Source organism: Notechis scutatus, chromosome Z (assembly GCF_049901735.1).
Source record: "Notechis scutatus isolate UNSWTSFEM ecotype Mainland chromosome Z, rNotScu1.2, whole genome shotgun sequence".
NCBI classification, from domain to species: Eukaryota; Metazoa; Chordata; class Lepidosauria; order Squamata; family Elapidae; genus Notechis; species Notechis scutatus.
Window position 1 is genome coordinate 21,344,783 of NC_142025.1, and position 27,216 is coordinate 21,371,998.

General features: G+C 38.1%; 1 protein-coding gene across 1 annotated transcript in view; it reads left to right on the forward strand.

Annotated features, from left to right (window-relative positions):
* The first annotated feature begins 684 nt into the window (after positions 1-684).
* The window catches only part of PRTFDC1 (phosphoribosyl transferase domain containing 1), a 55,712-nt gene continuing 29,180 nt past the window's right edge, over positions 685-27,216 (forward strand). Inside the window, exons 1-3 of the mRNA XM_026672124.2 lie at positions 685-1,179; positions 7,727-7,833; positions 14,043-14,226. Of these exons, the coding sequence (XP_026527909.1) occupies positions 1,114-1,179; positions 7,727-7,833; positions 14,043-14,226 (357 nt within the window). The 5' untranslated portion in view covers positions 685-1,113. The remainder of the gene's footprint in view (positions 1,180-7,726; positions 7,834-14,042; positions 14,227-27,216) is intronic.

Genomic DNA, 27,216 nt, shown 5'->3' on the forward strand with positions numbered 1-27,216 from the left:
TATAATGGCAAAGGCTTCTTTTGTCAACTTCAGGCACAATGAAGCATCTATCAAAGCTGCTCTCATTCCATTTTAAACAGACTATGTATTCTTTCATGAAGGTCATCAGTATTGCTGATTATAGAGGAAAAAAATGTCATAATGAAAACCATTTGAGCTACAGACACAAGGCAAACATTCTTATTCAATTCTCCCTCTCCAGGAAGTTGGACAAAATACATTCTGAGAATTCAAAGAATGTCACTCCATTTATATTTACATATAGAACTGCCAGGGATTGGAACTGGTTCATTTGTCCTATTATTATAGCAAAAGAATAAATGTGAGTAAACTTTTATTTGGGACTCATGAGAGTGTCTTATATTTCATCTTCTTTAAGGGAATGCTAAGAAGTTGTAAAGTTTTACAGAGTTTAATGCCCTCTGTTTTGCTTGGTTTACTTTGACTCATACCAGTTTAAGACAGGTCATTAGCAAGGCTAGCTGAACCATAAAGGCAAGGCTAGAGCTAGCCTGGGGCTTGCTGTAGGCTGTAAATCAAAGCCAAATAAACCATGCTATAATTCAGTACTGTAGTGAAATGCAATTTGTCCAGCGAGGCTACGTGTACAATAAGCAGGTCAAAGATCAATTCCACCTGTGGTTTATTCAACGAACCAGCCTTTGCCACTCCGTACGCCGATCCGTTTCTAGGAAGGCGAGAAGAGCGAGGCAGGGGCCGCGGAATAGGAGACCAGGCAAATTTAATCCCGGCTCAAACGTGATTAGAAGCGGGGCTTTGCCTCTACCTCATCCCCCTATGTTGGAAGAGGCGAGCCAAGCCTGAGCTACGGAGCTCGGCCGGGGATCGGGAAGAGGGAGAAATCGCATCCAAGCAACTAGGACCTGCTGCACAGATTTTCCCTCCTCGAGTTGGTTTGCTTGACAGTCGCTTCTTCTTTCCTCCAGCCTGAGCGCGGCGCAGCCGCTGCCTTCTCCTCCTCGACTCCTACGGCTCACCACATCCGATCGGAGCGAGAAAGGAGGCTGGGCTCAGCGCTCACGTTTTCCTCCCCCTCCTTCTCCTCGCCTCTCTATTCTCCCTCCTCAAGGCTTTGTCCAGCCCCTTGTGAAGATGGCGGGGCTGAGCAGCAGGACTAGCGTGGCAGAGGCGCCGAGAAGCAGCGGCCGAGGGGTCGTGGTAAATGAAAACTTTCCCCCACTCCCGGATCGGCCTGCCGCAATAGCTGTTGCAGGCGCGATAGCCAGCCCGGCTCCCTCCCAGTCCCTTCAGCACCCCGCCATCCGCCCGACCACGCTTCGCTCACCTGACACCCCCCCACTTCCCCATCTTCCTGGACTTCAACCTCTGCTTTCTCACGCCTCGGTCGGTAGTTTAAATGACCCCGGGGGCTTTTTAGTATTTATTTCATCGTTAGGGTACCCAGAATGAAAGCACGTTTGAACCGAAAGGGAGCTAGCTCTATGAAGCCGCGCGCTGGGGATAAATTCCTTGCCACGAGTGAGATGGCAGGTTTTAACAATTGCATTGCCCGCCACCCAACCATGGAAGGCGAAAGGGCTTGTTTTTCTCCCGGAGAAATTGGTAGCCTGGGGTTGCAGACTTTTAACTACAGTAACAGCATAGGGCGATCTCGATCCTCTTCCCAACTGAGTGTCACACGATCGTCTTGTGGGCACGAAAATCTTTCACCGATTCCCTCCATAGTGAATATGATTTGGAATACGACGATAGCAGGGACACGTCACCCACCCACCCCGCTCCCTCTCCCGTCCCTTAAAAGCCACGCATTCAGGATCTGCATTCATGCATCACTTTAATCGCATCAGTTCTGCTAAAGGGATTATTTGCACAGCTTCCTCCCCCCCCACTTCCCCCATGATCTGGAGGAGTTACACGTGATACAGTGTTGTCCTCTTGCGTAATTGGTATAACGCTTATGAAAAGAGGTGGAACCATTCTTAGGGTTCCCCCCACCCCCTCAATTCATTACATTGATTGACCTGAATAAAACAATCCTACCTTCAGAAAGATGTGGGTGGAAGATTGTACTGTTTTTTAGAGAGATGATTTGAAGGTTCTTAAGAAAATGCTTATAAAGGGGCATTATAGCTTTAATACCATAAGTGTTTCAGTATTCAATATTCAATTATACGTTGACTTCTTAAATAATAAATATGGCTACCTCCTGAACACATGAATCACAGACTAAAATTCATATGTGTTTATTTAAAAGTAAACACCCTTATGAATGGGGCATATGACCAATGCAGCTTTGTTAACTTGGAGGGGAGAATAGCAAGGAATATTGGGGATATTAATTGTTTAAAAAGTTCCTAAAAGAATACACTTTTATAATACTGCTCAGAAAACTGCAGTGTAGACAGAAGGAGTAAAATTTGACTCAAATGTATTGTGACAGGTAGTCCTTGACTTATTATCATTCATTTAGCAAATGTTTGAAGTTACAGTTGCCCTGGAAAAAATGACTTGTGACCACTCCTTGCACTTATATCTGTAGCCCCATGGTCATGTGATCAAAATTTGGGCACTCAGCAACCAGCATGTATTTATGATTTTTGCAGGGTCCCAGGGTTATGTGATTGCCATTTGAAACCTTCCCAGACTGCATCCAACTAGCAAAATAAATGGCGGAAGTGAGATTTCCTTAATGACCATGTGATTCACTTAACACTACTGTGATTCATTTAACAACCATAGGAAAAGTTTGTAAATGAACTGTCTTGCTTAGCAATGGAAATTACGGACAAAATGCTAAGTCAAGGATTGAACTTCTTTTAATGTGGCTAAGAGGTATGAAATTGCACTGTCACATGATTTAAATTATAAAACCAGCCAGATGAGGAGAAGCAGCTATAGAAAAGGGGAGAATATTCTCATTTTTTTTTTACCTCAGAAGAATCTTGTTTTGTTTTGCAAAAAAAAGAATCTCTTCTAAAATACAGGTAGTCCTCTACTTACAACCATTTATTTAGTGATCATTTGAAGTCACAGTGGCAGTGAAAAAACTGACATGATTGTTTTTCACACTTATGATTGTTGCAGCATCTCCTTGGTAATGAACAAAATTTGAATGCTTGGCAGCTACCATTTATGACGATTGCCATGTCATGGAGTCATATGATCATCTTTTGCAACCTTCAATAAAGCAAAGTCAGTGGGGAAGCCAGATTCACCATGTTACTAAATTATAACCTACAGTGATTCATTTAACTATGGCATTAAAGGTATTAAATGAGGCAAAACTCACTTAACAATTGTCTCACTTATAACATAAATGTTGCACTCCGTTGTGGTCGTAAGTCAAGGACTATCTGTATAGTGCTTAGGACTAACTGTGCTGTGTAAACCTTTTGGTCTGAAATGTATAAAATTTAAATGCACCTGATTGATTTGTTGGCAGAACAGATCAGTCCTATGTGCGCCTCTAAATAAGCCTCACTGTACGCAGCAGGAGTTGCTTCTGGGTGAATATTCTGTAAACGTGGAACTATGTTCTAGCTTTGGTAATATGTTGTTGCTGGCATTAAAATATGAGGTAGAGGATGATAATTAAACTTTAAGTCTAAGGTTTTTTTTTTTACCCAAAATATACACTTGAGTAATACGCTGTAGCCTTTTTAAGAGTCTGTCTAGTAATTTGGGGGGAATAGCAATAGGATGGGAAGCCCCAGATTCAAATATAGATAATTCTTGACTTAAAATGGCAATTGAGCCCAAAATTTCCATTGCTAAGCAAGATATTTTTGTTAATTTTGCCCCGTTTTACAATCTTTTTTTTGCCAGGGTTGTTTAAGGAATCATTGCAATTGTTAAGTTAGTAACACAGAGAGATTTAACCTGGAAATAAGGAGAAACTTTCTGACAGTGAGAACAATCAACCAATGGAACAGCTTGTCTTCAGAAGTTGTGGGAGCGCCATCACTTGAGACTTTCAAGAAGAGATTGGACTGCCATTTGTCAGAAATGGTTTAGGGTCTCCCGCTTGGGTGGGGGTTTGGACTAGATAACTAAAAGATCCCTTCCAACTCTTATTATCTGTAATTTTCAGTACCATTGTAACCTTGGTCACTAAATGAACAATTGTATATTGATGACTATTTTCAACCCAGCAACCTCTTACTTTGTTTCAGTTTTCTGTAACTTCTCTAGCCTATCGATTGGAAACAACCAGAAACAATCATGAAATCTCTCCTTCTCTCTCTTTTAGAACAATCATCTGGAAAGCCATATTCATCCAATTTTTAAACAACCAAAATTTTCCACAAAACATATCGACAAATTTCTAACCCACATCTTTGGTAGGAGGATCTATCTGCAAGTCAGCTCTTGCCACCATATTGAGAAGAGCAAATTATGACCGGTTTATGCAATAAACAATGGTTTAAACACAGGGTAGTTTGCTTTGAAATAAAGCAATCTGTTGGTTCTAATTTTGTGAATCTATCTTCAATTTTTATATTCTCTTTCACAGTTATATATTAATTTTAAGGAGAACATCACTTAATAGTAAGAGAGTGAAGCAAGCTAGAAATCTCTTTAGTTGCTATAGGAATCTCATTTTAGAAAAAGAGGTTATTCTTTTTCTGTACTACTTCCCTGTTCAAATCATTGAAAATTTTCTCATGCATATTTAGCTCAGTAAAATAAATTAATATTCTTATGATAAATTATATAATAGATTTGTATACCAAAGCAAAAATATCTTTAAAAAAATAACATGACGTATACTTATTAGAATATAAACAGTACTAATAACTGCAGTATCCTTAAAGCAGAATTTTTCATTAATGTTCTCTTTACCTCGATTTATTATTACAATTGAGCTCAAAATTTCTGTTGCTAAGTGAGACAGCTTTTAAGTGAATCACTGCAGTTGTTAACTTAGTAACACAGCTGTTAAGTGAATTTGGCTTCCCCATTGATTTTGCTTGTCAGAAAATCACAAAAGGTAATCACATGACCCAGGACATTGCAACTATAATAAATACATGCCAGTTGCCAAGCATTTGAATTTTGATCATGTGACCATGGGGATGCTGCATTGGTTTTAAATGTGAAAAGTCACCTTTTTCAGTGCTGGAATAACTTCAAACAGTCACTAAACAAATGGTTGTAAGTCAAGGACTACACACACACACACACACACACACACACACACACACACACACGTTTTCTTATGTTTTCACGGGTATTATATGTATGGTATTTAGGTTTCTTCAGGTATTTTCCCATGTCTTAATAGTTGAGCTTTTAAAGTTATAGTGACATTTCGGCAGAATCTCATCTGCCATCCTCAGGCTTGTGTATTGGGGTTTTTTTCCCTAATCGTGTGTGTCAAGCTTTAGCAGCCATTTCTGTTTGAATTCACCATTCACAAGAAACCAAGCTGCACTAAAAAAAACCTGATACACAAAACACAATGTTGCCAGCTGATCAAAAACACAGCAACTCGAAGACCGATAAACACAAACCTAGACTCCCAGCCAATCAGGATGAAGAAAAAACCATTCAAATAAAGCACGAAGCCAGCACTAAATTCAAACAGAAACGACTGCTAAAGCCTGACACACACGATTAGGAAAAAACCCCAATACACAAGCCTGAGGATGGCAGATGAGATTCTGCCGAAATGTCGCTATAAAAGCACTACCATTAAGACGTGGGAAAATACCCGAAGAAACCTAAATACCATACATACATACATACATACATACATACATACATACATACATACATACATACAGTATTTAATATATTATGAACACCTCTGAGAAGTTATGTTCCCCTTACAGTAAAATCTAAAAAAAAATACAGGAATATCACTCCTATTTTCATATTCTACTGGACGTGTATGTGTGTGTGTATAGATAGATAGATAGATAGATAGATAGATAGATAGATAGATAGAGAGAGAGAGATAGAGATAGAGATAGAGATAGAGATAGAGATAGATGTATGGTTGACTCTTGAATTAATCATATTTAGAATAGACTCATTAAATCGGTGAATATAAATATGACTAAATCAGGATGTTACACATAATGTTAACATTTAAAAAAAACAGCTAATTTTAAAAGCCAGCTTGTCTTAATAAAGATGCAACATTTCTTGTACTCAGAATGCTACCTCTATGCTTATTTTAGGACTACAGCTGGGCTTTCTTTAGAAGAAGGGCAAGCAGTTTTGAAGGATCAAGGCCAATTGACCTTGCAAAAGGTTGCAGGAGTTCTCTAAGTGGAAGGGGATCAGAATTCTTCCTTTTTAGGATTGGGATTTAAGGATAGAGGGCTGGGGGAGGCAAACTGCTTACATTCCATCCATAAACCTTCCTTGAAAAATGGCCCAAAGTGATCAGATATCACAATGCAATTTTCAGACCATCTGTAGGATTTCTAATGGAATTAATCCAGTAACATTTCAGTCAATGTTCACTGACCACTGGGCTATGCAGGGTTGGACCAGGACTAGATTATACTTCAATTAAAGACAACTGGAAAATTCAAGATCTGTAGGCTAGACAGGGAAGTCATTTTTGACTTGAAAAGGAAATGATTTGCCTCCGTAAGCCTTAATGTTTCCATTCTGATTAAAACCTACTTTGAAAAAAAACTGCAAAAGGTTGGCTCTTTTGCCAGCAAGATACTGATAATATGATCTCAGAGTGTTGGGGGACTAGATTTTTAGGTACATTTGTTGCTGTACAACCAAAATGCTACAATCCTTTATAGATATGGTCAGCCTAGATTTTGACTTGGGGAGCTGTCTGAAAAACCATGAATCGTGAAAAACCATGCCATAAATTTTTGTGGATTGTTTTCCACATTCCCAGAATTTCAGACAAAAAGTGGCATGCTAACCTTGAATTTTTGTCCAGATGGACTGGAAGATGTTTTTTGCCAACATCTTTAATGAAAGCTGTTCAGAGGAAATTTATTCAAGTTTGGAAGTTCTCGTACTAGTTTACAATACTTTTGGGTCAGAGCACATATCAACACTTGAAGATTAGAAATGGTATTCTGTATTTTTGTGAAAGAATTTAAAGAATCATCAACCATCAAGACTAATGTAATCCCAGTATGTTATACTGAAATGAGGCCAAGATATTCTGACCTTGAATATCATCTTCCCCTGGAAATTCTGGAATCATCAAAATTTAAGAATGCCAAAATTATGTAAGATTTGTCTGTCTAGTTCAATTTGACAGTTATAAAAATGAGTTAGAATTAAATTTTAAGTAGATAGAAGGCATTTTGTGAGCAGAGAACAGGTCTTAATAGAGGCCAGAACAATTGTTGCCACCCATTGTGTCCAGCCATGTTTTCTTTAAAGCATAGCTTATTAATAAGCCATAGCAACTGGATTTCAACATAAAACTAAGCTAAACTATCATTATCTCTTGATTTACAAGAATTTGAAGCCATATTTTTCTTTGTGTTACTTGATTTTTTGATTAATCCATTTAGATACATTTCTTCTTCCCTGGTTGCCTTATAATGGTTGCACAAATTCCCAGAAAATCTAGCCAGTGAATTCACTGGCAGGTGAAATCCAACGAGCTAGCAATAACAAGATTTTGATACCTCCCATTTTCCTTTTTACTTCATTTTCCATATTTAAAAGTCTACTCCTCAGATAACTGCAGTAACACATTTGTAAAGTAGTAAAGAAATGTTTATTTTAACCAACTTTTATCTGCTTGCAGATTTCAGATGATTGGCCAGGATATAGCTTGGATCTGTTTACATATCCACAGCATTACTGTGGAGATCTTGACTATGTCCTCATACCCCATGGGATCATTGTTGACAGGTAAAAAAAACTTTGGTGGATTTAAAACCTGTGATTTATATTTTTTACATGTGCAATCCTTCAATAGTGAATTATAGTGTTGTGTTACTTGTCCATTTTCATTTTTATCCTTTCAGCAGATAGCTTGAAGAAGTCTCTTTATAAGTCTCTCCTCATTTCTATCATTCAGAACTTCCCATAGAGGAGTGGCTGAATTCCAGAGAAATTTCTTCTTCCATGTCTACATCAAATTTTAAGATGCCAGATTGAAGCCACCTTCTTGGTGTCTCTCCACAGTCACATAGCATGATATTATCTGCTAAGAGCTTCCCCTTGAGCATATTAGTTTTACATTTAGCCACTCAACTCTCAACCTATTCAGAGTCCTCCAAGTAATATAATGGAGGTCAGATCCTTCATCTATATCCTTTTTTAATGTTATTCCTTTTCCAATGGTCTCCTTCTTCCAACTTTTAATTTGTTCTTGTGTACCTCAAGAATGTTTGTCGTTGCCATAAAACTGTTCCTAGATTTGAGTTGGTGGGCTTAGGGCATATGTCCATTCAGAGAATGTCGAGGCTCATTCTCTCAGTATCTGCTGCTACTTCTCTCCTGATCTTAGTGGAGCAAATGCCAGTGAGAGGATATATTTTCCCTTTTGGGGTGGGTAATTTCCAGAGAAATTCAAATTCCACATTAAATATTATTATTATAAAATAGGCTTGCATAGCCCATTTAAAAACAGAGCTGTTTTTTATTTCTGATACATTAATTTGCTCCAAACAAGGTTTTTTTTTTTGCCAGTTAATAGTAGGATTAGATCCACAGCTTGCTTTAAACTATGTTTGAATGTAATCACGATTGTGGTTACATTCCAGAGAAATTTAAATATCACATTAAATATTGTTATTATAAAATAGGGTTTTGTATCCATTTTAAAAGCAGAGGTTTTTAATTTGTTGTTTTTTGCCAATTAGTAGAGGATTTAGGTCCACAGCTTGTTCCAAACTATGTTGAATGAAACCATGATTGATGGAATAAACTACACTGGTTTAGTTTCATGCCATGCTAATTCAAAATTTAGCTTATTAGACTTACTAGCATGTTTGAATCAATTAAATGTGACATTTATTTATTAAATTTAAATGCTGTCCATCTTACTCTGAAAAGCGACTTTTACCCAAGGAAATCCAGTAATGTTATATGTTATATTTTGAATGTGGAAACTAAAATGATAAATCTTCAGATCTATCCATTCTGCACTGTTCTAGATGGCTGCCTTGAAGTAGAAAATTAAGTGGGGAAATGTCTGTTTAATATTTCATGCCTTAAGATGGGTGGGCCATAACCCTTAGCAACCCTAGCCAACATAGTTGATGGTGAGAGATGCTGGGAGATTTGCCTGTTTCAAATAATAATTTACAGTTTAAAATAAACTCTGTCAAAATATGCTTTTGTTCTTGGTGGATGGGGAATATGTCTTGATCACTTATCCTCCAGAGTATACTATAAATTCTTATCGTGTGAGACATTATGAATGTTAATAATGGCCTAGAGGCTAAATGTCTAAGATGCAACTCAAGGTGCAGAGAAAAATAATGGAAAGAGAGAATTTCTGATGTATTAAAATAGCATTGATTTAGGATTGCTATGCTCCTTACTGGATAATCAACATACATTGAAGATTTGATATAATAAGCTGTGAAAATGTGCTGCATATTGACAGAAGAATCCTAAATTGTGCTGCATATGAAGCATACTTCTGAGTTGTAATAATGTGTATAAGAGTTCTGATTCTCTTGTGTAAAAGTGTTATCAGACAGTTACATCAGAATTCGAAAGGTGATGATGCTCATCCAAATATATTTTATATTTATATATTTAGGAGCTGAAGTCTCTGTTGACTTGAATTGTACTCCTGATAATTTCACAGCCACTGCCATACTGTTTTCTTGACATAATATAGAATTAATTCATTCATGTTTTCTTTTTAATTTCCTGATCTAGCCTACATCCCTGGATGTTTTCTTAAAGATCTCCTATTTAAATATTAAGCAAGTCTGATCTTGCTTAGTTGTCAAAACTGGCCAGGTTCTGGAAGGTGTTGGATACCCGCTAGAACAAGGGTGTCAAACTCAAGGCCTGGGGCCCAGACCTGGCCCAGGGGGGTGCTTACATCTAGCCCATGGTGCTGCCCTGGAAACAGCAGAAGACTGGCCCATGGTGCCTCTGTCAGCAAAAATGGAGCTCAAGACTCCATTTTCACTGGCAGAGAGTGGCAGGAGGACATCGCAACTGAAAATGGAGCTCAGGAGCCCCACCTCAGCCCACTGAGGTCAAACACAACCCTGATGCAGCCCTCAATGAATTCGAGTTTGACACCCTTGCCCTAGAATTATATCACAAGAGCTAGGCTTAAAGCATATTTTATTAGATTCCATTAAAGCTAACACCAAATCTCCCCCTCCATTGAAAATGTAAACATTTTGGCCCACTTTCTCCAGTGGGGTGTGTGTGTGTGTGTGTATTTTCTTACGTTTTCGTGGGTACTTACATGTATGGTATTCAGCTTTGTTCAGGTATTTTCCCATGTCATTATAGTTGTGTTTTTAAAGTTGTAGCAACGTTGTAGCAATGAGATTCTGATGAAACATTGCTACAACTTTAAAAGCACAACTATAATGACGTGGGAAAATACCCAAACAAAGCTGAATACCATATATACATACATACATACATACATACATACATACATACATACATACATACATGTGTGTGTGTGTGTGTGTGTTTTCTGAGGTTTTCGCTGGTATTTGTATGTGGATCTTTGGTTATTCGGGTTTTCTCCCGAAAAATTGGAAGTATTTCCAATTTTACGCAGGAGAAAACCCGAATAACCAAAGATCCACACACATATATATATATGTAGGTCTAGGTGTGTTCGGGTCTTTTCCCGTGTAAGATTAAGAGTATCTTGGAGACGTTTCAGTGAGATCCCACTCGCCATCCTCAGGCTGGTGCTTTCGGCTTCATGCCAGTGCAAGCAGTGTGTGATCGGAGCTGCCGTCTCTCTATATATACTGGTGGTGGGGGCTGGTGTGCTGGGCTGGTTGGCTGCACTGCTGCCTCTTGATTGGTTGATGGAGTTGATGTTGGTATAATGGGCTGTGTGGTGGCCTTCTGAGTTTTGTTGTGGAGATATCCTCGATCTTGTGCTGTAATCTCCTGGGTCATTTGTTTTGTAGTGATCTTTTTTCCATTAGCCTCTCGTGTTTTAACAGCTTGGGTAATGGGTTGTGTGATGGGTTTGCGAGTACTTTTGTTGTGGTATCCTGGGTCCTGCGTTGTAATCTCCTGGGTCATTTGTGTTTTGATCTCTTTTCCATTAGCCTCCTGTGTAGTAACGGCTTGGGTAATGGATTGTGTGATGACCTTGTGAGATTTATTGCTGTGGTATCCTTGGTCATCCTTGCTGTGATACCCTGGGTCATTTGCTGTATTGCAACTTCTTGAGTTCTTGTGGTGTAATTTTCTGAGTTTTCTGATGTGATATCCTGAGGGGGTGGCTGTGATGTAGCATTCTGGGTTTTAGTCTGGCTTCGAGTTTGGGGTCTGGGTCTGTGTTCTTGGTGTGTGTCAGCTTGTTTGGTTTTGGGGTTGAGGGGTGCGACAGCTGGCGAAGCAGCCGTGGTCTGTTTTCTGGATGGTAGTTGTCCTTCGTTTATAGGATGGGCTTGGGCCTGGGTCTGATGAGGGGGGTTGGCAGTGATGTCCCGTGTTGTTTTGGGTCTGGTGTTGGTTTTCGTGGCTGGGACTTGTTTGTTGGTGAGGGCTAGCTTCCAGATGGTCTTGATTGGCTGGCAACATTGTGTTTCCTGAATTGGAGGCTTTTAGTGTAGCTTGGTTTCAGGTAAACGGACGGCTATCATTTATTAGGAAGCTAGGTTTCTTCTGGGTGCCTGGTTGGGGTGTGTTTAAGCTGGAGGTATGGGGGGGGGGGACTGTTTGTGCCCAGCTGTTTGCTTGGCTTGTGGTGTGGAGATTTTTTTTGTTTGTGAGTGCAGGCTTCCAGATAATTGACAGTCTGGTGGAGTCATCTCTTCTATTCATGCTTTCAGGTCTTTTTTCAATCTCTATGGCTTCTCTGATAATTCTGTGGCTGGGGTTTTCTATAGTGGCTAGGGTTTTGGTGCCATTGAAGTCGATGCTATGACCTGTTGCTTTCATGTGTTGGACTAGTGAGGAAGTGTGTTCCAGCTTTTTTACTGAATTTTTGTGTTCATGCAGGCGGGTACTTATTCTTCTATTGGTCTATCCAATGTATGTGGCAGGGCATGATGCACAGGGGACTTCATGTATGCCTTGGTTTTCCAGGTCAATTTTATCTTTGGGGTTTCTTAGAAACCTATTTTTCTGTCTGTTTTGAAGGCAGTCCTGATGTGATGCCTATGTAGTATCTTAGTCCCCTGTGCAAAAAAAAAAAAAAAAAGCTACAAAACAGACAGAAGATATTAGACACACCAATCAAGCAGAGCACAGCAAACTCCAAGACCAATAAACACAGACCAAGACTCCCAACCAATCAGGATGAAGAAAAAACCATTCTGGCACAGCAGTAGGCTAGCACCAAATTTAAAACAGAAATGGCTGTGAAAGCCTGACTCACAGACGAACACAATATACAAGCCTGATGATGGCAGATGAGATTCTGCCAAAACGTCGCTACAACTTTAAAAGCATAACTATAATGACATGGGAAAATACCCGAACAAAGCTGAATACCATACATATAAATACCCGCAAAAACTTAAGAAAACATGTATGTATGTATGTATGTATGTATGTATGTATGTATGTATGTATGTTATTCAGCTTTGTTCGGGTATTTTCCCACGTCATTATAGTTGTGCTTTAAAGTTGTAGCAACATTTCGGCAGAATCTCATCTGCCATCATCAGGGTTCTGTATTGTGTTCGTCTATGAGGTCACATAGTATTCCTGCTCTTTTAACTTCCAGCTTCTCATAGGTTTTGGTCTGGCTATTTATTTCCTCCCCGTAGAGGTCTGATATTTGTTTTCTTAAGTTTTCGTGGGTATGTATGGTATTCAGCTTTGTTCGGGTATTTTCCCACGTCATTATAGTTGTGCTTTTAAAGTTCGACGAACGCAATACAGAAGCCTGATGATGGCAGATGAGATTCTGCCGAAACGTTGCTACAACTTTAAAAGCACAACTATAATGACGTGGGAAAATACCCAAACAAAGTTGAATACCATACATGTAAGTACCCACAAAAACTTAAGAAATCACACACACACACACACACACACACACACACACACACATATATGTATGTATGTATATGTATACGTATATGTATATGTATACACACACACACACACATGCACACACATACACACACACACACACATATATACACACATACATACATGGAAAAATTGATGATTATAATTTCCACTGCATAATGTACTACTGAATGCACAATGCACTAAACTGCAGCCAAATATTATTGATTGATTTATGCATATGGTTAATCACAACACTGAGTGCCTCACTACAGTTGTATAAAACCAAAGAGTGCACAAATCATAAAATAATTAAACATAAATAAAGAAATAAAAAATGTTACACTGTAACCAGTCTTCCTGAATGCAGTTAACAGAACTCTTCCAATTCTGATTTTACTTATCCCAGAGCCTGGGAGGAGAACTCTCTCTTGACACCATTCAGAAAAGTTAAGAGCAGGGCTGTCAAACTCCCGACCCATGGGCCAGATGCGTCATGCACTGGCCATCTCATGCCCAGTTTAGTGAAGGGGGAAAAAGTCCTGATACATTATGTGATGCTGCTGTGACAACCTGAGTGTGATGCCCCTGGTTAAGAAGGTGAGGCCTACTGGATCTCAAAGTGAAAGGTGTTCCTCAGAGTAGGAGCTACTACAGAAAATGCACATTTCCTAGGTGCCATTAGATAGCAACATTTAAGGGAAGAGTCCTAGCATGTGCTTATTTTATGTGATCTGGTGGAACAGGTAAGATATTTTCAAGAAGAGATGGTCTTGCAAATAGCCTCTTTTTATGCCCTGCAGGAGAATAAAAAACAAATGTAATTGTATATGAAGTTGATTGTGGTTGTGTTGCACAAAAAAAGACTCATGAACTAGAGAGGCCAAATCTTACCTTATATTTATTTTTAATTCTTATTTTAGGATAGAACGTCTGGCCAAAGATATCATGCAAGACATTGGACACAATGACATCGTGGTTCTCTGTGTACTTAAAGGTGGCTACAAATTCTGTGCTGATCTTGTGGAACATATTAAGAACCTCAGTAGAAACTCAGAAAGGTTCATCTCCATGAAAGTTGACTTTGTTAGAGTGAAAAGTTATCAGGTAAGTAATAATTTTAAAAAATACATTTTGGAATGTGTTTTGATTAGTGCGGTTTTCTTCGGTCTGATGCTCTACAGCTATATTTCACCTAGGATTTCTGCAATTCCTAGTTAGCATGGTCTGGCTGAGAATTCTGGATATTGTTACTATACAAATAAGGACTCCAAGCTTAATTAAAACAGGATTGTGAGCACAATTGATAAAATTTGATGAATTAGTTTCTTTAGCAGAATCAAGAGGAGAACCATTTCCCTGTTTTTCTTACACACCCAAATTTGTTCCAAAGAGTTTCCCAAAGTTTGAAATAGAATTGGGAACTTAGATTGGGAAGGAGAAAATGAAATAGTCCTGTTAAAATTCATCCTTTTTTTAAGCAGGTTTGATGGTGGATTTTCCCAAACTCATGCTGTTGTATGTCTATGAGTAGATTGATATGGTAATGATAATAAACTGTATTTTAATAGGTTTTTCTTTTTCTTTCCTGAAGAAAATATACTGAATCTTTGGGAAAGATGTTTAATTTAAGACCCTGCATTGACTTTACTAGTATAATGAATTCTTTATCCCAGCTAGCTTCAGATTCCCCTTTTTCTTGGTGCTGTAGAAGAAGAGACATTGAGCCAGTTGTTGGTTTACTTGCTGCCAGGAAGTTTCCTGTGTTACTTAGAAATTTTAACTTATATTAATACCAACTTAAAGTTATATTTTAAATGTGTTTTAAAGTGGGTTTCAGACTAGTTAGCTGAAATTCAAAACTGAGCAACCCCATACTTTTTTTTTTTTTTTTTGAGTGGTGGGAGGTTAGGGTTGATTCAAAATTTACTTTTCCTTCCCAAGTTGCAGTGACCTCCCCTTCTCATAATGCTATACAGCAAATGAATATAGAAACTGGGGAATTCCAAAAGCACTTTCTTATAATGCATGTGGTCACACAGCTGTTGAAAACGAAAAAAAAGGAAAAATTCTTCTGTGCTTGCCCAAGGCCTCAGGAGTGAATTCAAATAGCTCTTTGGATGGTTATAATTGTTTACTGTAGATACTTCCTTCACTTTGAGTTATGAATATGTATGATATCTACTGTAGAATAGGAAGCTGAACTATCAATAGCCAAGGTTGTCCACATTTCTTTTTGACCTACAGGCATGAGTTAGTTCAAAGAATACTTTAATTAAGAAGGATTTGGGGTTGTTCTGTTATTTCTTTGGCATTTATACGCCTTTTTAGGGCTTGTGTTTCCGGACCATTTCTAACTAACTGGAATGCAGGCATTGCACACCAAATTCATCCCTGTCCTATAAAATTAGTATTTGCACTTCTGGATCAATTCACACGTGCTTGGATTCCACTTTTGCACCAATAACATTTATATATGCAGCTGATGCGACAAGTAATTTGTGAATAAACATTCATTTGACTTTAATACTTTTAATTCTGCAAGCATGGATCACAGGCTTTCTAACTCCTATCATTCAGTTGTCCTCTTAAATTTAGCCTTTCTTTTTTGGTTCTTTTTTTAAAATAAATTTGTTTATTCAACATTTCAACAATTAACACAATTTTCCACATTCTTTTTTGGTTCTTAATATCTTACTCTACCTTCCTAATCCAGAGAGCAATATTCTTCACTTGATTGATTTTTCTATTTCTGAGGATCCCTCTACTAACCGTTTCCCATTTCTCTTTCTTAAGGGAGTCCTGCTGCTTTTCTGTTCATTTTATGCAGCTGTGCTCTTTTCTTTCTCCAACTGTTTGTCTCCAAGATCCATGTCCAAGTCTTGTAAACAGTGGTGGGATTCTGATGGTTGTTTTTGCTCGATGTTCAGCATTCATGGCTAAAAGGTTAGTTTATTACACTACAACGTTAAAGGGGAAGTGGGGGGAGCTTCTCAACTGAAGCACAGAAAACATTCCTACAATAATTAGAATGTACACTTGGTATCTATGAAAAATAGTAGAATTGGGACAGTTTAAAAGTGTGCTGTTTTATCACTCAGGTGTACAACCTGAATCTACACTTATTCTGTGAAAACCTTGGGTGAAATCCAAGTATACATTGTAAGTTGTGTTAGGGATAACATTGGTTACCTAACTTAGTTTGGATAAAAATAATATATATAAACTATGTTAGTGAATTTAAGTGTATGTATCACTTTAAACTGTAAACCAAGTTTTTGGGTGCGGTTGTAAAATCACCATAAGAGGGAGCAAGAGAGCTCACTGTTTGCCCTGGCTTATACTGGAATGCTGACAATGATAGATTGATGGTGATAACTGCGTGTTTGCTGAGAGAAGAAAAGGGGTTTGATTTTTCTTCATATCTCTGACTGCAAAAGAGATATATCACTGGACTGATTGATTGTAAGTTTAATGAACTCTTTTTCGACACTGGACTTTGCAAACTGAATAACCCCCGGACTGACTGAACTTAGTGTATGACATATGGACTGTTTGACTATGCTATAACTCTTGCTGGAATAAAAACTATTTAACTTGCATAGTGTATCTGTCTTACTGAGTGTAAGCTACTACAACGTTTTATCTCACATATCTGCCTGTCTGCTAGACTGCCGTTGCACGTTCTGCTAGGGTGTATATCCCTAACAAGTTGTTACACATTTGTCAATGCGAATATGGTAATAGAATAGGGGATAAATAACTGAAGACTAAGTGGATAACAAAAAATTTTTTAATTACCTATCCTTTTAAATCAAAATAATGGTATCTTTTTGGAACATGTCCATCACTTGCAGTCAAGCAAGAGTTTAGCCCTTGGACTAGAAAAGTTGTACACATCTGCCTAAGTGGGATGTTGTTTTGGACAAGATTTAGGGGTATGCAGCTGGACTGATAAAAGATATTTCCTATGTCTTTATCCCTCGGAAGCTCCTCCTGACACTTTAAAAATCATAGACAAACTAGACTCTGTTAAAAGTGGTTGGCTATGTTGCCAAATAGTGAAGTAGGAATCCCTAAACATTAATAACACCCTTTCAGAATAATTTCTTACATTTGCGATTTGTCAAGAGTGATATTGATTTGACTGGCAGGAGAAGAGATGCGAAGCTTTGTAACCAATTTATTGTGCTCACCTGAGTTGAGAAACATTGGTTTAAATTGTGACCTAATACAAATGACTTTTCTACCCCTACCTTAACCATCTTTTTAAATTCTTTTGATAATGGGTATTTTTCTCCTTTGGAAGCATCTCGCAGTAAGGATTCATTTTCTTGTGCTTTCCTATCTGCAGTTGAAATGGTGATTTGTGCTGTGTTCTCTCTCACTATGTGGTCATAGATTAATTGCCAATTGGCGCCTGGCTGGTGGAATGGATTTCCATAAACGTTAGAGTTGCTGTTTAAACTAATTTGAGTTTTCAAATGAGTGGGAGGGCCAGGATGAGAAGTCAAATTGACACTTGATTTGGCCCTCTGATATGAATGTTGGCAAGGGATCTTTGGCAAATAAGTCTTTCTCTCCCTTTTGGTAGAAACTGCTTGTTTTTTATTCTGATCAAAGAGCACTCTATTAATATGTTGGGGAGATGTGAATTATGCTTCTTTTAATTGCTCATTTTAATGCTTTCAGAGCCGAGTACATAAATGATTGTATGTGCTCCACCAACACAATATTCCCAGTCTTCTGGTTTGAGAAGACATGAAAATGATATAGGCACTCTCACAAAACAGTAGTATGGAGTGGACTAATCACAAAGGACATAAAAAATTGATCAAAATGCTATCTGCTCTTCTTCCATTGTTCTCCCTCCTGCAACGTACTGCCTATTTACTTCTCATTCTCCTTGCTTCTTACTCTGAGTAGTTGGGCACACTTTCATGGTAAGGACAAGCCTGCACTTTCCTTTATTTTTATTGTCCAGGAAAGCTCATTGCATCCAAAATATTTGCTTGGGTGGCTAATGAAGGACCATAGATTGGGAATTTGCTACATAATACAGATGTTGTTTTCCAGCAACAAATGCTTTGTAGTGCAAAATTCAGCTAGCTGTTTGACAAAGGGGGGAGAGGGATATGTTTGTAGGACTACAATGGATATTTTGCAGAAGCAGACAAGGTTGATATTGGAAGAACCATAAAGTCTTGATAGGTTCTAGGATTAATTGTCTGAACTAAGTTCTAGGTGTTTTTCTCTAGAAAGAAGTCTTTTATTATATTTTTTAAAAAATTATTTGTAGGTTGATATCTGTCACATGGAATTTTTTTACATGTAAAAAATATACCCATTATAGCGTTAAAACTTTTTAAAAAAATCAACAGCTGCTTAAAAGCCTCTATTAAAAGAGACAGAACAACATTGTTAAAAGGCAACATCTAATAATGAAAGAGTCTAAAAAATTCTTAATCTCTCAGAAATATTTGATGATCTTTCTCAAGATAAAAGTAGTGTACCAGTGAAACAAACTTGCCTCATCATTATAGTATGTTTCTGTTCACTGGAGCTCTTCATATTGAAGGTAGATAGTAGTCCTCTGAAGTGCCTAATTAGGCCTTGCAGAAAGCAAAGAGTTAGACTATATGATCTCTGAGTCCCTTCCAACCTTGTGATTCTAAGATGAAAAAGCTAGCTTAGCTTATGCCAGCCTGATGCTTTTCAAATATGTTGGATTACTTCTCCTATAATGTTGAGTTGCAATGGACTAAAGACCATCATGCATGCCACAAATCCCAGCCTTTCTTGACATTTAAGTTCCTTCTGTGCAAAATCTATATATATAAAAGTGAAATACCCCTCATGCATCATCACAAAATCTCCAGCACCGTAAAGCCTACAAACTTGAAATTGGCACGTATGTTCCTCTTGGCTTCTAGGTACTCTAAGAAAGGATTTTTCGAAATGATCATCAAAGCATTAGTATTTCGTATATTATTATTAACATGCTCTGATGCTAAGGAGTTCTAATCCCCCCTCCACCTGAAAAGAAATCTGTTCCACATGCAAAACACAAGCAGAGGAGAGGAGTTTCAGTTTTAGTTTCACAGCAGCAACCAGCTTTATAACAGAACAGTTGAGCTAAGCCATGCCCAGACTCCTTGCTTCCTCCTTCTTGCTCACACAGCAAGTACTGTTTCAGTTTCCAAACAGTCCTCTCATACACTGACAGGATGCTATCCAGATGAATATAGATGGATGCTGGTAGGCAGAGGCAGATGTTTTCTCCTTAATTTCCTCCCCCAAAACCACATAGTTTCATAACGAAGCACCCGTATCGAGCTAGTTTCTAATATATTTTTAGAAACCATAGTTGTTTAGCCTATATTCTATCAGTACCTGTTAAAGAAATAGCTGTTTTTCTATTGGTTATTCATGATTTGGGAGATTTTGAATCATAACAATGTGCTTAGCCTGCTATAACTATTATCTTACTTCCTTTTCCTTTATGCTAACAATATTGCCTGCAAAGTATTTCCTTTCATTTAATTCTGGAAAAGGGGCATCATTAATTGGAGCAACCCCAGATTCTTTATAATTTCCCCATAGATTTGGATGAAATCCTTTGCTGGCATCTCTTAAACCTTGCTCCTTAAAATAGATCCAAGTCATTCACTGCCTTGTGAGAGCTAATGCAGAAGAGGGCTAGAGTACACTTCAAAAATGCAACAGAGTAAGACAATGTCTTTTCACTCAACTCCACCTATCCTGTGATCTTTCAGTTACTACACTGCTCAGAAAATAAAGGGAACACTTAAGCAACACAAGGTAACTCCAAGTCAATCATATTTCTGTGAAATCAAACTGTCCACTTAGGTAGCAACACTGATTGACAATCAATTTCACATGCTGTTGTGCAAATAGAATAGAAAACAGGTGGAAAGCATAGGCAGTTAGCAAGACATCCCCAATAAAGGAGTGGTTCTGCAGGTGGTGACCACAGACCACTTCTCAGTTCCTATGCTTTCTGGCTGATGGTTTGGTCACTTTTGAAAGCTGGTGGTGCTTTCACTCTAGTGGTAGCATGAGACGGAGTCTACAACCCACACAAGTGGCTCAGGTAGTGCAGCTCATCCAGGATGGCACATCAATGCGAGCTGTGGCAAGAAGGTTTGCTGTGTCTGTCAGCGTAGTGTCCAGAGCATGGAGGCGCTACCAGGAGACAGGCCAGTACATCAGGAGATGTGGAGGAGGCCGTAGGAGGGCAACAACCCAGCATCAGGACCGCTACCTCCACCTTTGTGCAAGGAGGGACAGGAGGAGCACTGCCAGAGCCCTGCAAAATGACCTCCAGCGGGCCACAAATGTGCATGTGGCTGCTCAAACGGTCAGAAACAGACTCCATGAGGGTGGTATGAGGGCCCGACGTCCACAGGTGGGGGTTGTGCTTACAGCCCAACACCGTGCAGGACATTTGGCATTTGCCAGAGAACACCAAGATTGGCAAATTCGCCACTGGCGCCCTATGCTCTTCACAGATGAAAGCAGGTTCACACTGAGCACGTGTGACAGACATGACAGGGTCTGGAGACGCCATGGAGAACGTTATGCTGCCTGCAACATCCTCCAGCATGACCGGTTTGGCAGTGGGTCAGTAATGGTGTGGGGTGGCATTTCTTTAGGGGGCCGCACAGCCCTCCATGTGCTTGCCAGAGGTAGCCTGACTGCCATTAGATACTGAGATGAGATTCTCAGACCCCTTATGAGACCATATGCTGGTGCAGTTGGCCCTGGGTTCCTCCTAATGCACTACAATCCTAGACCTCATGTGGCTGGAGTGTGTCAGCAGTTCCTGCAAGATGAAGGCATTGATGCTATGGACTGGCCCGCCCGTTCCCCAGACCTGAATCCAATTGAGCACATCTGGGACATCATGTCTTGCTCCATCCACCAACGTCACGTTGCACCACAGACTGTCCAGGAGTTGGGGAATGCTTTAGTCCAGGTGTGGGAGGAGATCCCTCAGGAGACCATCCGCCACCTCATCAGGAGCATGCAGGCACGTGGAGGCCACACACACTACTGAGCCTCATTTTGTTTTAAGGACATTACATCAAAGTTGGATCAGCCTGTAGTGTTTTTCTCCACTTTAATTTTGAGTGTAACTCCAAATCCAGACCTCCATGGGTTGCTAAATTTGATTTCCATTGATAATTTTTGTGTGATTTTGTTGTCAGCACATTCAACTATGTAATGAACAAAGTATTTAATAAGAATATTTCATTCATTCAGATCTAGGATGCCTTATTTTTGTGTTCCCTTTATTTTTTTGAGCAGTGTATAAGGAAGTCTTGTGATATGACACTTGCCTTGAGGTGAAGTGCTAGAATCTGCTGATGTTTGAAAACTGCTCCTCAGTGTCTTTTTCAGTTAGAACTGAAATCAGCGCTTTTTGTATTTATCCTGATGGCTTTGGTAGAAATGCTGGGATGCAATTCCAGAATTGTCACAATGTCCAAACATATCCAACCCTTTCTACCAGAAGATATCTAAATAAATTATACTGCAGATGGCCTTGTATTCAATAATCTTAATCTATGGCTGCCTGACTAGGATTTACGAGAGCTATAGTGTATCAGATTGTGGGAGAACCATGTTGAAGAACAGGACTTTTCAATAAACTTTGTTTTAATTAGTAGTTTTAACAAGAATTTATTTTCAAATGGTTTTTAAATCATTAGTTGCTATAAGTACAGTGTAGATAATAAACCATATTTTTCATTATGTGCCATCAAGTCCTTGTCCAATACTAGCAACTACATAGATTTTCTGCGTGGCAATCTATTTCTATCTTGGTGTTTTAAGTCTTCCAATGGAACATCCATTCCATAGTTAAAGTGCTTGCTGCTGGTTGTCTTCTTTTTCTTTCCACTTTTCTCAGAATTGGAACTTAGAGCTTTCTCCAGGCAGCTTTCTCTTCAGAAAACAAGCCCAAAAGTTGAACAATATAGAGTCTGAATGACGCACACATTTTTTCTTCTATTCAGTTGTGTCCAATTCTCAGAAATTTCACGGACAAATCCCTGCATTTTTCTTGGCGGGATTTTTAGAAGTGGTTTGCCATTACTTGCTTCCTAGGGATAAGAGAAAATGACCAGTCTAAAGTCACCCAGCTGGCTCGATGCCAAAAACAGGATTAGAACTCATAATTTCCTGGTTGTTAGCTGATGCTTTATCCACTGCATCAAACTGGCATATACATCTTGATTAAATAATAAAGATATTACAGAGCCAATGTACTTTTTGGTGGTGGACTCTACACACGCTGTCTTTCCTAATATTTCCATTTTTGCCTGTAAATTAATATACATGACCTAACATTTGCCATCTTACAGGTCTCTAGTATCAATATCTAGTTTCTGTTTACTAGATTTACACAATAACATTTGTTTAAGTGAATGTTTGTTTTCTGTATCATTAATTCCTTAGATAGTCAATGGAACTTATTAATTTGAAAAAAGAATGTATTATTAACTTGAAATTACTAAAATTTGATTTACTGCCTGTATTGTCAGTTCCATGACATAGATAACTACACCATTAAATCTTATACCTGAATCCAGTTCATTTCTTCACTGTTCAGATTTTGGAAAGTTCTTATTAAAATATAACTTACACTTCACTCTTAAAATACCAGTTGTACATGTTTTGAACATGAAACTTCAAAAGAATTTCTACTATCTACAAGCAGTACACCACTGTAAAAATTAGAAAGCAATCAACTGAAACAGTTATTGATTGATAATATTTAATATATTAATTTAATCATTCAATAATTCATATTGTTTAATATAATTTAAAAACTAATAAATATTAATTTTATTGATTTCATGGATTGTCAGTAATCTTCTTATCAGCATATTTTATCCAATATAAAAAGGATCTAAGCACTGAATGGCTTTCATTCTAACATACCACAACATTGTCCCCTCAACTGTGCTACAAGGAATGTGTAAGAAGATGTCTTCCCAAAATGTTTTGTGTCCCTGAGTTGGTTAGCAAACTCCTCTGTTTATTTATAACTCTTGGCTGTGCCCTTGTTCTCCACTACTTGCCAGGTTATTGGATGCCCATATCAGCTTTACATCTACTTATTGATGTAATTTTTGATTCCAGCTGCCCAATAACATCTAAAGTTGCCAGGCATAGTTCAGCTGCCTACAAAATCCACTAGATCTTGATTGCCAGCTAGAAACAGTCAGCATCAACACAGCTTCTGGCAAAATAAGTTTTTCTGGCAAAACTTATTAGTCTCCATTTTTCAGCTTTTGCTGTTTCAGATTATTCTTTTAGAGTATTATATAGCACAGCACAGATCTGAGTTTACAACAGGCTTACATCTTTTATTTCTCCTTCTCTTAACTCTGTTGTTACCATCCTTCATAGTTTTTTAAAATGCCTACTGATGTTTTGTGCTGTAGTTGTGAATGTCATATTTTCTAGGTTTTTATGTTGGTCAAAAATGAAATTCGGTTGGATTCCAATAATATCCCAAGACCAGTTGAGCAAGAAAGATGATTTATAGAGGCCTGTAGCCTGAAACATATGATGAACAGTTGCAGGAACTGGATATTTCTAGTCTAATGAAGATAAAAACTAGAGGTGACATGAATATTGTCCCAAAGAAGAGGGGGTCAACCTGTTCTCCAAAGCACTTGAGGGCAACATATTGAATAATGGATGGAAAGCTATCAAGGAGAGATGCAACCCAGAATTAAAGAGAAACTTCCTGACAGAACAATTAATCAAGGGAACAACTTGACTTACATATTGCCTTACATGTACACACACACACACACACACACACACACACACACACACACACGGACCTTGCAGATCTTCCATTTCACCCTCAATATATATTATATGCTTACACACTTTCAAGGCAAGTATGTAAGTTTTCTGATTGACAGTAAGGTGTTGAAACTTGTGGTTTGAGCTATAGTGTTTTTTGCAGATTCTCATAATTCCTTTTTTAATTTGCTTACATAAGAATTTTCATCTCTTTTCTTGGCTATATGTAGTATTTGTAGATGGATCAATACTGAAGATGTGCAAAGCTTACTGTTTGAAAAAGAAATGGGTCTAGGAAACTCTGGGGAAGCGCAAACTGCTTCCGTTTGGAAGATTACGTTATGGAAAACAGTTGGACCACCTTCTGAAAGGCTATGGGTATTCAAAATGTTCTCTTCCCAGAGGATGTTTAGCAAACACTTAATAATGAATAACATTTATAATCTTGATCGTCTTACAAATCAATGAAAAAGGATCCCTACCCTCCAGTTTTCAGTCTGTCAAGATGAAAAGAGATAACCTAGCACAAAGAAAAGGAGTGGGAGAAGGAAGGAGATATTTAGATATGCCGATTCTTCATTTTAATGCTGATACTGTAATGAGAAGGTGTAATGCAGCCAGAAGTTGTCAGAGGTCTTATGAGGACTAGCTGGACAGAAACAGCTCAAAAAGAAGAGGAAATCAAAATTAATGTTTGCTCAGCTGAGTAGATGGAATAGCTCTAATTCCTGCTTTTCCCTCTAGTATCGCCTGATGGAATGCAATCCTATGCACATTGATTCTGGGGAGATTCTTTCTGAGTAAATAACGAGTAGGATTACACTCTAAGATAGTTTGTGCAAAAGGAGAGGGTAAGCTACAAGCTATGGTACTCTGGATATCGTCACAGAAAGGGTGTGTGCGTGCAGAAAATGTGATTGTGTAGCAACTTTGTTTTTCAATAGCTTTTATTGACTCCAAAAATTATTTGTGGTAATTTGTGAATTCCTGGAAAGTGGACTAATCCCAAGATATGACCTTATATTTTAAAATCATTTTTTGCGAAATTAATTCTTAAAGGTTTAGACACCAAGTCAAAATATTTTGATATTGGAACATAATTTTAATACTGGATTGATTTTTTTGGGGGGGGGTATTTTTTGTGATTTTCAATTTCCAAGTTAAAGCTTCCTGCCAGACATAGCTGGAAATTATAGCCCCAAACCACTTGCAAAGAAAGGTCATGGTAGATCTATCAACTCTTGAGCAGAAAGAAACTCATGAACAAAAGGAACTCTTTCACCTACAATTACAGAAATCTCTATTCATGACTATGCTAGATAATCACCAATTTTTGTGCGTATGTAGATAATGGATACTTATTCTCAAGCCTAATTCCATTTTGCCTTAAATGGCAAGCATCCTGTGCTGGTGACCTGCGCATTAAGGTTAGCTAGGGTAACACCATTCATAGTCTGGGTAGCAATGTGGTGGCAGGAGTAGGAACTCCTCAGTGGTATCCCTCTGATTATGGAACTTCCTCTTGGCAGAGAGGGTTGTGTTCCTGCTGTTGTATTTCAAAGAACTGAAACTATTGGCTTAGACACTTGAAAGATAAGAACTATACTAGGATATGTTTGCCTTTTTAAATGAACGTTGTTTTGTTTAATATTCTACTTTATAGAAGCCTATATAAAACCTTACACTCTTCTTCATTCATTGATCTTTATTCAGGATTTGTTTATTGCTGTTTTATATCTTGCTCTGGGCTCCTTCAGAGGAAAAGAGTTCACTACTAATAATGGTAAATGCTAATAATAATTTCAACATTTACTTTCCCTTCCCAGGATACATAAGGTGCTCTGAAGTGGCAAGTCTTCATTTTGGTGTTAATATAATTTTGCAATAACCTCTCTGATTTTGTAAGAAATATAAACAATTTAATGTTTTATGCATTGGTCAGGTTCACATAAGAAAATTAACTCAGTGAAAAAGTGGCCTGAATATATTATGTAAATAATACATTCTTCCTTTAGTGCCATTGTGGGATTTTTAGCTAGATATCAAAATATCCTTATACAAAATATTGATCCATATTTTCCTTCACTACTCTCTTTAGTAATATGTCCATTCAACATTGATTATACCTCTTTTGAGAATAAAGGCAGGCAGCAGCATTTTTGCATTCTTATTGTTTACATTTTTCAAGAGTAGCTAACATTTTCATGCATAATATAGTTAAAGATTTTGACTCCTCTAATATTCAAGAAAAGGTGGTATACAGCAGATTTTTGTAAATAATTTCCTGGGATATATGGTTTATATATAAAAGTCTATCTAGTGAATTTTACTTTTGTGCCTTTTATTATTATTTTGGACTCTAATAATATCCCTTACTGACCAAAACTTAACATTGAGATTAAAAAGGGGTTTGTTTTAAATTAAAGCAGCCCTGTAGTTATATTGGATCAGCCTATTCTCATCCAGTTCTCCAAATACCAAAACTCACTCAACTGTAGGGCACCCAGTTTAACACCCAATCCTGTATAACCTATAAAAACATTAATGAAGCCTTGCTAGACTTCTCTGGACAAAATATTTTATGGAATAGGAGATAAGATTACTGAAAGTGGGAGAGGGATACTTTATTGCTTCAAACTATGGCTTTTGACCAGCTACTGTCACTGTGCTGCCACAACCTCTTATTAAAGAGATATGACTAAATTAGTGTCTGATGGAATTAAGCATGCTTTCTGACCAAAGCCATGTGTAGAATGGTTAGGAAGCAGAAAACATTTTCATAAACAGTACAGGTTCCTTATATATTTTTATTGCAGCATAAAGAGATAGTTTTACTGACCAGAGTTTAAGAAACTTTGATGCTTTTCAGGGAGTGTAAATTTATTAGATCCTCATGGTTCACAGCATAGGGATGTGAGCTGTTTTTCCTGGCAGCAATCCCTGCTGATTTTTTTCATTCATCTAGCTAAATTTGGAAGTCAAGTCATCCTGGCTACTTGTTAAATGGTGTTCAAAATGGTTTTTCTTCTTTACTCCTCCATTTTTAAGTTGCTTATATATTGATATCCTGGGTATAAGGTTAATCTAAAACACACAAGAGAAACACAATATATTGTATTGTTTCTGTGTTTCCAGAACTTTGCTTTATAGAGTGTGTGGCAGGCCTTCTGAATTGTAGTTACCCAGACTCCAGTATGGAAGCCATCCTAGTGTTATTGGCAAAAATGTTTAGTATCAGCTGGGTTTTCA